The 13,219-nt window shown below is 35.8% G+C and overlaps 1 protein-coding gene across 1 annotated transcript in view; it reads right to left on the minus strand.

Annotated features, from left to right (window-relative positions):
• LOC142341732 (heterogeneous nuclear ribonucleoprotein Q-like) overlaps positions 1-13,219 on the minus strand; it is a 29,695-nt gene continuing 16,476 nt past the window's right edge. The window contains exons 5-11 of the mRNA XM_075392902.1: positions 11,217-11,404; positions 7,087-7,268; positions 6,611-6,828; positions 6,156-6,302; positions 1,208-1,518; positions 873-1,023; positions 1-394 (exon numbers count right to left, since the gene is read on the minus strand). Coding sequence (XP_075249017.1) covers positions 281-394; positions 873-1,023; positions 1,208-1,518; positions 6,156-6,302; positions 6,611-6,828; positions 7,087-7,268; positions 11,217-11,404 — 1,311 coding nt within the window. The 3' untranslated portion in view covers positions 1-280. The remainder of the gene's footprint in view (positions 395-872; positions 1,024-1,207; positions 1,519-6,155; positions 6,303-6,610; positions 6,829-7,086; positions 7,269-11,216; positions 11,405-13,219) is intronic.

Consider the following 13,219-nt stretch of genomic DNA (forward strand, 5'->3'; position numbering starts at 1 on the left):
TTGTGTAACAAAGAATTTATTGCGAAGACAACACAATCATATGGAGAAATTTTAAATATAAAGATCGGACAATTTGATCAAGAAACAAGCCTTTAAAAACTTAACAAGAGATGCTAGCAAATATAGCACGTATTAAAATGTACGTTGATACGTTTTAAGAATTTTTGACAATTTCGAGATAATTAAAGTTTGAGAAAACATCAAGTTCATGCCGCAGATCTCAACCAATACTTGGAACAATTTGGAACGATAGCTTAATTTGAGAAATTTGACTCTTTCTTCAGAATTGTGTGAATGAGCTTCCTAGTTGTGAGTAGGTGTTCTGCATTGCAAACGAGTTCCCTCCTGTCAGACCTGCATTATTGCTCACGCCACTAGCACCTCTCTGCTTGTTCTGAAACAATGCTCACTTGTCATTTCTGATTATCAATCGAATTTGTCTGGTAGAGTAGGGGAAAACTGAAGTGGGTAATTCAGCTAAGATCATTTTATGACTAGCGCTTAACTCCTCGTCATTAAAAACTTTAAATATACCATACCCCGAGGTTTTCTATACCACTCTGATAATGTTCAACTTCGCAACTACGGCTTTGTCATAATTTTTAATTAATTTACAACAACCACTACCTGATTACCTTTAGATCAAAATTGGGTAATAATCAGAACAATTTTTATGAGCAAATCAATCTCAAAGCAAATTTATGCGAAAAATTTTATTGAAGTTACGAGAATTTATGGTTACAGAAACGATAAATATGGCAGTGCCGATATGCGCTTCTTTTGATTTTAGGGCAGTTAACATCGAGTAAATTGGCATGTAAACATTTAAATGTCAAGAAAACTGTTGTAGTCAACTGTCGAATAATGAGTACCTTGAACACTCCAGATCCTCTCTGTATTCCATACGGATTGTATCCACCTTGCATTCCACCTCCTCCACCCATAGCACCAGCAACACCTCCTCTGTCTCCAAAAATAGTTCCACCTCTATTCATCAGTCTAGCACGTGTAAAGCTACCCGCTCTGAAATAGAAGTCATTCAGAATCTCTCAAATGCGATTACTCACAAAGGTCAAAATCGGGTCCAAAGTTTTAAAAATTAGGTTGTTCATACTCAAAATGGTAGCAATCAAAACACGTAGCAACGATCGGTTAGCCCGAAATGCTCCATTCAACAGTTGCCGTAGGCTGTAGAATAACTATTTACCTCTCAAGTGGATTGAATGGCATTCCTCTTCCACCTGCACCGCCACGACCACCTCTGAATCCACCTCCTCCCATGTGCATTCCACCACGTCTTTGACCCATTCCACCTCCCATTCCATAGTGATCCATTCCACCACCTCGACCTCCACGAGGCCGACAAGATCCGAAACCTCCGGCTCCGCCTCCCATCATCATGCCTCCACCTCTTCCGCCGGCAGCAGTTGCCATTCCACCGTATGCATTTCCACCTCCTCTTGGACCCTTGATGGCTTCCACCATCCGTTTGGCAATCGGCGTTAATGGAACGTGAATCTGATACAAACAACAGTGTTTAGCCATTTAGTTTAACAAATCTATCTTCATCATTTAAAACCTGTTGAAGAAATCAGGATTTGCTCTTTCGAATAGTGCAAATCAATATTTCTCTGGTGAACATCTGGGTTCATATAAGCAATTGAATCTTCCAAGTGATCAAGAGTAAAAATACCCGGCAGATTGCCGGAATATAGACCCCATTGATTTCCATAATCCCGATTGGAAGAACAGAAAAAATTGAAAAACTGATTAATGTAAAACATTTTCAAGGTGCAAAATATTTTCAATTCATTTTGTTGTTAGACATACTTCTGTTTCTTAATGAGAGGAAACAGGAGCTAGTATCAAAACCAACAAGCATCAGAGATGGTAACTAAGACTTTTAAGAACAAAGTTCGAGTACCGGGCATCTAAAATCGGACTTCATGGGTTTATCCCGTTTCTATTTTTGATTCCGTTTTTAATACCAAGTGTGTTGATTTAAATTTCGAACAATACAACTAGCCTAGAGAAATCAAAGATTTCACGCAAAAACGTCGAAAAAGCCTAAAAAAGAGGTAAATCGAAACCAATTTTTGATCGACGAAGTAAAAAAAAAGTAGAACAGGTCCTGAATTATAATCCAAAGAATTGAATGAAACCATTGAAAACTCCGCAATTGACTAACAGAAGAACTGGATAACAAAAGTCAGACAAAAAATATTAACACCAATTGAGAACTATCATAACAAATTGTAGAAGGCACTCTGGTTGTTAGGGTAACCATAACCCATAATTATTAACGAAAAAATCGAAATAAAAAACAGAACACAAATTGGCATTTCACTGACATCTGGATACAAACGACAAACAAATGCAAAAAACAAAGTGAATTTTTTGTAATATTGTAATTTTTTTGTGTTATTGTCCTTTTATGTTATTGAGACATTTTTTTGTTGCTCAAAATGATTCCGTAACCCAGCACTGAGATAGGCTACTGATTAACTGGCAGTTTTCAATAAATACGCTGAAAACAATTACAAAAAATGCACTAAAAATCTTAGAAAATACTTTCAGAACAACTTCTGTAATGCTAACATTAATTCATTACAACAGTTTTAAGCTTTAAGATTCGTTGTGCCATTAAACAAAAGAACAAGTTTCGGAAAACAGAAAAATTAATACAAATTATTCTGAAGATTGTTTATATGCTGAAAAATTTATATTAAAGTCCTCCATTAACCAAAATTTAAGCCTGAAAACTGTTTTGCTGGTGACTAAAATTACAGGAAATCTAAAAAGTGTTGAAAAATTTTTCAAAAACAAAAACTAGCAGAAATTGATGATATCCAGATCGTCAATTTCATTTCTGTGTTGTCAAAAAACATTCCTATAACCCATTTACAAGCCTTAAAAAAGCTTCTTTGCCCTATAATACTGAAAGCTGACCAAGACTTTCAAAACTTGAAAAAATTAGCAAAAAAATGCGCTAGCTCTGGTGATAAAATTGGCATAAACAATAAAAATTAACCAAAAACAGAAGCATAAAAATCATTGCGCATATCATGACAGTCATATAAACTATGTCCGACCATTAAACAATCAAATTAACAAACATACCCGGTAGATTGCCCGAAAACAGGCGCCGTTGATGCACTAGACGCACATCGGGATTGAAACAGAAAATGAAAGATTGAAAATGACAAAAATTTTTACTGAGTTTCAAAAATTGTTCTAATTCAGAGTGCAGTTTCAGTTAGATTCTTAACCTATACTTACTTCAGCTTCAAAACTGAAGGGCTTTATAATAATATCAGCTAGCAATCGCTATAATGAACTTTGATAACCTAATGCACTATGACTTAATGACCGGGCTTTATCGGTTTATCCCGTTTTTGATTTTGCTCTTTTGAAATTGACCGTATTCGCTATATTGCAAAATTCATGGCGTGAAAGAATTTAAAATCCATTCAGTTGAAATTGTGAGTGAGGTAACACAGAAGTCAAACGTGAAAATTGTGACTTTTGTAAAACGAAAAACGTTATCTAATAGCCGTTTGAGAGGCTGACTAAGGCTATTAAAAAAATTAACAAAAGTAAACAAAAACATACCCGGCAGATTGCCGGAAAATAGCCGCCGTTGATTCCAAAAAGCATGATTGGAATAGAAAGAATAGAAGATATTGAAAAAAAAATTTTTTGTTTAAAAACATTTTTAAGTCCGATTTATTTTGACGGCATTTCGTAGTTAAACATATTTCTGTTTCTTAGAGAGAGGCTACAGGGGCTACTATCAATACCAATAAGCATTAGAGGTGGTAACTAAAACTTAGAGGAACGACGTTCAAATAGCGGGCATCTAAAATTGGGCTTTATGGGTTTATCCCGTTTCTATTTCTGACTTCAAATTTTAATACTAACTCTGCTCATTTTGAATTGCTTTGCTGAGCAACTGATGTTGAAATTCACTTTTAGCAGAATGAGAGAAGAGAGAAACTAGCCTAGACAAGTCAAAAAACTTTCACGCAAAATGTCGAAAAAGCGGCAAAATGGTAAAGCGAAAAAAAGTTTGACGAAGTAAAAAAAAAACATAGCAGGACAAGTCCTGACGTACAATCCAAAGAATTTTCATTGACTGAACAGAAAACTAGACCAATAACGGACTACGAATGGATTGGCAAAACCATTTAGAAAAAAATCCGATCCAAAAAATCGAAAAAAATGTAAAAATCAAAGTGAAATTGCCGCATGTGAACAAAAAACCAATAGCGAGAAAGCGAATTTTTGTTCAAACACCGTTTTCTCACTCTACTTTAAAATTAGAGCGAAAAAACTTCACGCCGCAGAATCACTCGCTTTTTCGCTCCACTTCCTGTTTCGGCGTGACCAAAATCACTACTCCAATTTGACTTCAAAAATCATGAAAATGTGTGAACAGATCTTAAAAAAAGACAGCGCCCCAATACAATTCAAATTCTTTCAATTGTAAAAAATAGGAGCGTTATAATAACCGGCTGATAAGATGAGGGCGGCTATTAACAAGGAAAAATTGCTGCATTTGGGGCTCAGAAACAGAGAAAACTGGAATCATCGCCTTGAATTTAGGCCGTACAGCAGTTTCATTACATAAAGCACCAAAAATCCAATAAAGCCAGCTGAGGTCCTCTATTGCAAATTAATGCCCGCCGAGCTCTACCTGTTTATTCCGTTTCAAAAGCTCAAAATTATGGAAAATGTTGCAAAAATCTAACAAAAAACATAGCCAGTAAAACACTGGAAGCGACTCGAAAAGTCATGGAATAAAAACCTACTCTAACCTTACCTAATTCAGAAATATCAAACATAACCGACCTACGTCGGGCGAATTGCTCTCAAACGACCGGTTGGCTTTGTCAGTAGCTAGCCACTGGGTGGAGGGTGGTGCACCGGGGGACTGATGGGGATGGTGGGCAACAGTGGGGGGGGGCAACAGCGGGGGCGGGCGGGGGCAACAGGCGGTGGGGGTTCTTCAACCTCTAAGAACCGCCCTTCACACCACAAGTATAAGTCTCCAAAACAGTTTGAGCTGAAAGGCTCTAAGAGCACTTAATGCCCACTAGGCGCTAGCTGTTTATCCCATTTTCAGGACGAAAAGTCAAATGAGTCAGACAAAAAATCGGTGAAGCGAAAAAAAAATCGCATTAAAAAAGACCGACAGGGCTAATATAATTGCTACAAACTTCGTACGGGTTTTTGGTAGGAAGGTGGAGGTTCTGTAATTTCTAATTACTATACATTAAACTAAACTGCTGTTGAAGTCCAATGTTCGAAAACAAAAGTCAAAAGTTCAACTCATGAACAAACTTGCTTCAGCTAAAAAACCTCTCCGAGTCCTAAAAAAGACAGAGCACCAAAACAATCTAAATTCTGGGGAAAATGAATAAGAAATTAGGAGCGCAATAATAGCCTGTTGAGAAGATGTGGGCAGCTATTGGTAGACGGAGTTGGTTGTCTCAATATTAATTTTTAAAGAAAAGAATTAGATAAGTAAGATTAAATTTAATTTTAAAACTTTAAAATTACTGTCGTGAATTTTGTGTCGGCAAGATAGGAAGTGTCTTCCGAGGGGTCACGAGTACTAAAATTTAAAGTTCGTGGTTTTGATATTAATTTGTGAAGAGACTTTTAAACCTAAAAAAAACAATGAAAAGGTTCAATAGTGACGCCGTGTTCAAATACAGACCAAGGCTGTCGGAAATGTTTGGTTGGGATTCAACTCCTTTCCTTCTGAGTTGTAATAAAAGTTAATATTGATATAGTCAGTTTCAAAAACTTTTGTCATGAAGATTAGACCATAAAGAGCCAGTGCACCTAACAATAGATTTCAATTAATATTGCGCTAATTAGAGAAATTTTGCGACAAAGGAATTGTAAAGTATAATAAAAATTATAATGTTTTATTAAATTATAAGTTCCCATAATCTATTGCTTAACAGTATCTACCAATTAGTGCAATCGTTCCTCTGTCGCCATATCTCACACTGTAAGGCGATTTTTACTTGTATTAAGATACGTATTGTGGAATTATAGAGGTAAAATAGTCCAAATTTTCCACGTTAATTGGTAGGGTTGCTAACTCCAAATAATGGTAGTAGTAGTAGTAATAATGGACTAACCGTGACCTCCATTTGACAGTCTTTCACAAACTGGTGGTTCTCAGCCTCCACAGCACTCTCAGCTGAGCTCCTCTCTTGGTAGGTGATGAAGGCGTGTGACCCAGTCTTGTTGCACGACTTTATCAGCCCATACTTGCCAAACTTCTCCTTGACAACACAACATAAGTTCGTTCAAAACAGAGTGAATTTAGAGTAGCGTCCGCTTATGGTGCCATCAGTATTTAATGCCGTTATCATTTTTCAACAATTTATTTGCTAAAAAGGGTTGCGTAAAGGCAGACTACACTAAATTGTATCCTTCGGCAGCAACATGTCCTGACTTTCCAACTGTTCGCTTAAAAACTGCTTTAAACGTACGTTCATATTTGGTTTCAGCAGTCAGCGTGTATGATTTCATTAGCTAACTCGGATCAGTTTTGAAGATGCATATTTTTTCGGAGTCATGAACTGCTTACATGTAGATCTCCTTGAGTGACGGAGTCATTGAGTCTCTGGACGAGTATGACTGTGCTCCTACTGGCCACTGCCTCGTCCGGGTTGTCCAGTGGAATGGCCCAGTCCACCTTGAACTTTCTGTAGTTGTCCCACGCACTGATACTGCTCCTCTGGTTCATCAGCTTCCGCCTGGCTGCAGCTGCGTCGAAGTAGCAATCGAACTCCAGGAAACAGAAGCCTTAAATGAGATCAAAACAGTTAGTACAACAGCTTCTTTGAAATAAAATTACTGTTTTGATAATTTTATTTACAGACAGACAATCAGCTATGATATTTGAGCTTATTTTGGCAAATGTATAATTCTACCAATGATTTTCTTATTTTGAGAAGTATCATTAATGATCATTAAATTTTCTTCAGAATATACGTATAGCAACGCTAGCTTAAAATCTAAGAGATTAAATAAATAATAAGAGTGAACAAGAACAAAACTCGCCTCTGTTTTGACTGCTTGTTGAGACATCGTCTGGATCCTGAATAACTACGTCAGTTAATTTGTCCACCTCTTGGGAAAACGCTGCAAAAATCTGTTCACGTGTCTTGTCTTTGGGAATTCCTCCCACGTACAGCTTTGTAAATTGCACGTTTAGATTGCATACTATGCGCCGCCCATGGATCCTATAGAAAACAATTTTCTGATGGAACAAAATTGTAACTTGTTAAACTTTTGATTTTAGAAACAAGTTCCATTACATATCCCGTAGATAGCCAGAAAATAGCTGCATTGCTTCGTAGACATGTAGTCTTAGAATAGCAAATAACAAAACTATGACCTACAAAATCTGTCAAACAACAGGTTTCTATTCATTGCTGGGACGTCTCAACTTAAGTTAGAAAAATTTGTCTCGAAATTAATGTAGAAAAGCAGTTTCTGAGAATCGCATATTTGGATACTAGTGAGCAGAAACTCTTTAAGAGCACTTAATGCCCGCTGGGCGCTACCTGTTCATCCCTTTTTGAGGACGAAAAGTCAAATGGTTCAGACGAAAAATCGGTCATGCGAAAAATCGCATAAAAAAACCGACAGGACTAATAAAATTGCTAAACTTAGCTTGAGAGCAATTAAAAATGACCATTAGCGGACCAGACAAGACAACCACAATAAATCTAAACTCAGATACACCCGCAGTTTTTGCTAAAATCAAAAATTTGAGGTTTCCTTCGATCAGAAAAATAGACGCTAAGAAAAATATTGAAAATTGTTTAAACAAACAAAAACATGAGAAATGATTGCACCTTCTTTAAATTATCGGCACTTTTTGAATGAGTTCCTCTTTTTATATTGAAACTTGAATCAGATGTGGAATATTTGTGACTTTTCCAGACTGTCAAAGCGGCAATTATATTGATGTCTTACTTAATGAAAGCTTGATATCTGTTAATTTCATTAGGCCACATTGTTTTGAAGCGGATAAATTTCGCTACTCTTTCCTTTTCTATATTTTCTTTCAGCTCAACATTCGTTTTGTAGGCTCAGTTGGGTCTCTGCGATGCTTAAAATAAACGTGCGCTCATTAACGAGACATTTTACGGTGACCGGACAATAGATGAAAAGAACAATAGATCGAAAACAGAAAACTTGGGACAATAGCCATAAGTTATCGCATCTGTTCATGCATTGCGAGCCATGGCCATACAGTACCGGCATTTGGGACTTGATATGAGTCTATCACAGCCGAACAAACTATCACGAGGGAATACGGTAGGGGATGTATTTCAAGTGAGCGCTTAAATCTGATTGGCCAACACGCAACTTGAAAACTTTCAATCTATGGATCGCTTTCGCTCTGCCGTCCTTTCGATCTACTGTCTCGCACATGTTACAGTTAATATACAAAATGAAATTTACTGAAAGTAGAATCGGTTTTCTTATCGCACAAGACATTTAACAAATATTTCAGTGCCTCCTCACGTTACCTTTCTTATGAAAACAAACAAATCACTTAATAGTGATAGCTCTTTGGAGAAATTGGTACTTCACTTATGATCAAAACTCATCACGGAATTCAATGACAACGAGTAATATCATTCATTCAAGACGAGTAATATATGACATCATGCACATTCTAACAGTTAAGCAGATGGAAAATTTAACAAAACTGTTCTTTTAGGCAATGCTGAGCAGAGAAAAAGATTAGGATGACCGTTCGAAGACCAAACAAACACAATATAGCAACACTCAGATAACAGGAATACAAATTTCGCTGAAAAGATGAATTTTTTCTTTTGAATAAAAACTAAAATAGAAAATTGCTTGAACACGGAAAAGCATGAGAAATTATTGCACCTCTAATTATGCGCACTTTTCAGCGAATTCTTTTTGGGTGGAAACTTAAATCAAATGTGGGATGTTTGTGAGTTTTCACTACTGCAATTATATTGATTTCTTTCTTGATGAAAGCCTGATTTGTTGTTTTTATTCAGCAACATTGTTTTATAGCGGATGAATTTGCATTTCTGGCGAACTCGGTCATTTATTACCAACTCTTATTGCTATGAAAAAAGTCATTTCTGAATGGGACCATTTATGATTTGGTTGCGTCTTCATATTTGTTAAATGAGAATGTTTAACGAATTGATTAATTTGCGTTTTAACCAATTGATTGAGTTGAAGTTTATCGATTGCTTTTTCTCACCCGTAACAACAGCGAAAACAAACAAAGGGCCTAAACTTTAAAATTAGTAGCTATAAACGAGCTACCAATTTGAGGTTGTGGATGACAAGCACTAAAGCACGAAAGATACCTCACCAATAAGCCCAAGTAAACCAAAAAATGTAGGAACATACAGAAAGAATTAATTTCTCCAATGAAAAATGTACAAATTACTCCACAATATCATACTGCATTGGAGTGGACAGCAACGGGGTTATAGACACCCACTTTTCAGTTTACCCCAGAGTTGAGTATAAATAAAAACATACCCGGCAGATTGCCGGAAAATAGCCGCCGTTGATTCCAATAAGCATGATTGGGATTGAAATAACACACGGTATTGAAAAAAAAAGATTTTTGTACAAAAACATTTTTTTAAGTCCGATTTATGTTGATGGCATTTCGTAGTTGAACATACTTCTGTTTCTTAGAGAGAGGCTACAGGCGCTCCTATCAATAACAATAAGCATTAGAGATGGTAAATAAGACTTTATAGGAACGACGTTCAAATAGCGGGCATCTAAAATTGGGCTTTATGGGTTTATCCCGTTTCTATTTCTGACATCCATTTTTGTACTAACTCTGTTCATTTTGAATTGCTTTGCTGAGCAACTGATGTTCAAATTCACTTTTAGCAGAATGAGAGAAGAGAGAAACTAGCCTAGAGAAGTCAAAAAGATTTCACGCAAAATGTCGAAAAAGCGGCAAAATGGTAAAGCGAAAGAAAAGTTTGACGAAGTAAAAAAAAATACGAGCGCAATAATAGCCGGCTGAGAAGATGAGGGCGGCTATTAACAATTACTATAATACGAAAAGAAAATATACAGATTAATATTGTTTGAGAGATAGACAATGTGACACAAAAATTAGAAATCAAATACAAATCTTGCAAGTTTGTAATTGCACACTAAAAATTAACTCTTCAACTTATGGCAAGAATCAGCATTTTCGCCTGACGTCTTCGCTTCAAAATCCGCCGGAACAATTTCCAGGCTTTTCAATTTAATACATAACTTTGTTGCACGAAATTTGATTGAACAGCGCTCTATTTTTCTTTTGCATAAGGGTTATTTGATTAATTTAACTGCCGATCCCCTAGTTTCTCTTTCTATTGTATAAGGCACTAACAAGTTATTACAAAAATTTTCACAATAAATGCCACTGATTGCTTTCAGAGAAAAATTAATCAATTCATACACGTGCAGGTCATAAACAGTCATATACAGTCAATAACCAACTAAAGTCGGACGAAGTTATCTCAAACGATTGGCTTGCCGCTGACCAGCTAGCTTAACCGAAGATAAGGATGAGCAGAAAGGGGAGAAGGAAAAACAAATATGTCTAAATCAACCTTTTCACCATCGAATGGTACACATAAAGACTAGTGCAGATCAAATAAAGCTGCAAACTAAGTCAATGTCTGTGGCTCTTCCAGTTCCAACCGTTTCGGAGGCCCAGAAGTCAAATCAAGCATTGGAAAAAAAGATCAAGAAACAATCGCATACAAAGGCCAAAATAGCATATTTTTCAAACCTGCTTAATTTTCGACTGTTTTAACGGGGGCAATAATTTCAATAAGTTTCAGTTATACAGCTTATTAAATACCACTGCAAAGTTAACTGCCGTCAATTCAGATCACGCAAATATCATCAAATCGGTCAGACATGAAACGATCAAGCGATAAATCGCATTAAAAAACATCAGCAAGAACAAAACACTTTTGAAAAACCACAGAAAGTATATAAATGAGAGCAATTTGGATCAGCAGTGAAATTCAATAAATTGAGGGTGCATGCAAAACTTTTACAATAAAATACAAACACGACAATGAGAAGACACATGAGAACCACAGATATGACCTATCCCTTTCGGCGCTTGTATAAGAGACGTGCAGTTTAAAACATGCATTAACCTGTATCCACTGTATATGTTAACCGCCTTCTTGGCTGACTCCTTGTCGCAGAAAGTGACAAATCCGAATCCTCTGTTGTATCCCTCCTTGTCCACAATCACTCTCAACTCATAGATTTTGCCACACTTCTCCATCAGTGGAATCAATTCGTCCTCATACAGATCCTCTGGAAGCTTGCCCAGGAACACCTTAAACACCATAAGTGCATACACAGATTTCATTCATTTTCGACCAGTAATGGAAGAAATAACCGATTATAAGAATTTAAATCAACATTACATAATTAATGAGTTTCAACCTTTCCGAAGCACTGAATTGAATGTAAGCAATTAGTTGCCTTTTAGTAATGAGGTCACACGCTCATGTTTCCGCTCCATTCAAAAATCAGATGTGTCAAATAGTCATCTATATCCAACAAGGAAGCTCGGTAATGTGCGACCGCACATAAGGTTCCGACCCCGCTCATCCACATTTTTGGCATAATTGTCTACTAAATGAGGAACAGATAGAAAAACCCAAAAACTATTTTTGGGAATCCCAAAAACCGAACTTTTTTTTCAAAAAAAAATAGTTTATGAGCGAAAAGATAGCCTCCAAAGCAAATAACTCAGCAAATAAAAAATGATGCACTAGATTGATGAGATATGCCAATATTAAGAAAGCGAGTTAAGACTAACAGCAAAATTAAACAACATTAATTACATCAAAAACTTTATGTCCGTTTTAAAAAACAAAACTTAATAACGAAGTCAACATACCGTCAGATAAAACTGAAACTAAACAAAATAACATATAAATCACCAGAAAAGATATGGGACCAGTCCATAAAAAGGTTTGGTAACAATTAGACAAAAAGAACAAAAACAGTAAACTTAAAGTCCGCTTATTTTTTTGAAACAATTAAATCCAAAGTAATGAAAACCATTAGGAATCAAGTAAAATATCCCACAAAATTACGATTACCAATGCTTCTATAGACGGGAATTAAGAACTGTCTATAATCTATTTTTTTTGCGGCTAAAAAGAACAACAAAAAGACAACAAACAAAAACAAAATTAAAACTTGTCAGAAAACGCTGTCGAAGCCGTAAAGCCACATTTTGGTGCCTTCTTCAAACACCGATAACGTAGTATGAGGCCTTTCTTTAATGAGACTATGTAACAAGTAAACAAAAAAGAAAAAAAGGCAAAATTAAGTAATATTTTTGTTTTTCGAAATAAAATTATTTCCTAAGTCATGAAAGCCAATAATTAGCCAATAAATAAACAGGTTCGTTTCTTCGTCCAAAGAAAGCCCTTGAGACCAGCAATTATCCAGAATATGTCTTGCGTCTACAAAAAGAACGTCAAATATGACAAAAATCAAATTAATTTACTTTTTTTTGTGAAAAACCAGTGTCGAAGCTAGCTAGATCATAACTAATTCTTTAAAAACATTAAATTTTGTGACACCAACCCCTCTTGACAACTTTACTTGACATCAATAATGTCATATTTGACCGGTAATTAACGAGACTAGGTAACAAAAAGACAAAAAAAGAACAAAATTTCTAACTTAAGTTTTCTTCATTTTGGAAAACAATTGTTTTCGAAGTCATGAAAGCCATCAGCTACCCACTAATATCATAATATCGGCTCATCTATTGGTCCATCAAAAGCCAATGAAACCTTTCGTTATACAGGAAATTTCATACAACTAAAAACGACAATTAAAGACATTAAAAAATTCAATTAAATTCTTCAAGAAAGAAGTGTCCAAGCCGTTAAAACGATAATCTATATCCTTCAGAACTTTAACATGTTCAATTGTGCTTTACTTTGAACGCCAACAATGTGATATGAGAACTGTCGATAATGTGATAAGGTGACAAAACTAGGAAACCTGATAAATGAGCAAAAATCTAAAAATAGAAAAAAATCTGAAATTTAGTTGTATCAAAGCCAGAAAACAATCACTTAAAGCTTAAAACCGCAATAGATATTAAATTTTAAATCAATAGAAA

Source organism: Convolutriloba macropyga, chromosome 6 (assembly GCF_964194025.1).
Source record: "Convolutriloba macropyga chromosome 6, txConMacr16.3, whole genome shotgun sequence".
Lineage (NCBI taxonomy): Eukaryota > Metazoa > Xenacoelomorpha > Acoela > Convolutidae > Convolutriloba > Convolutriloba macropyga.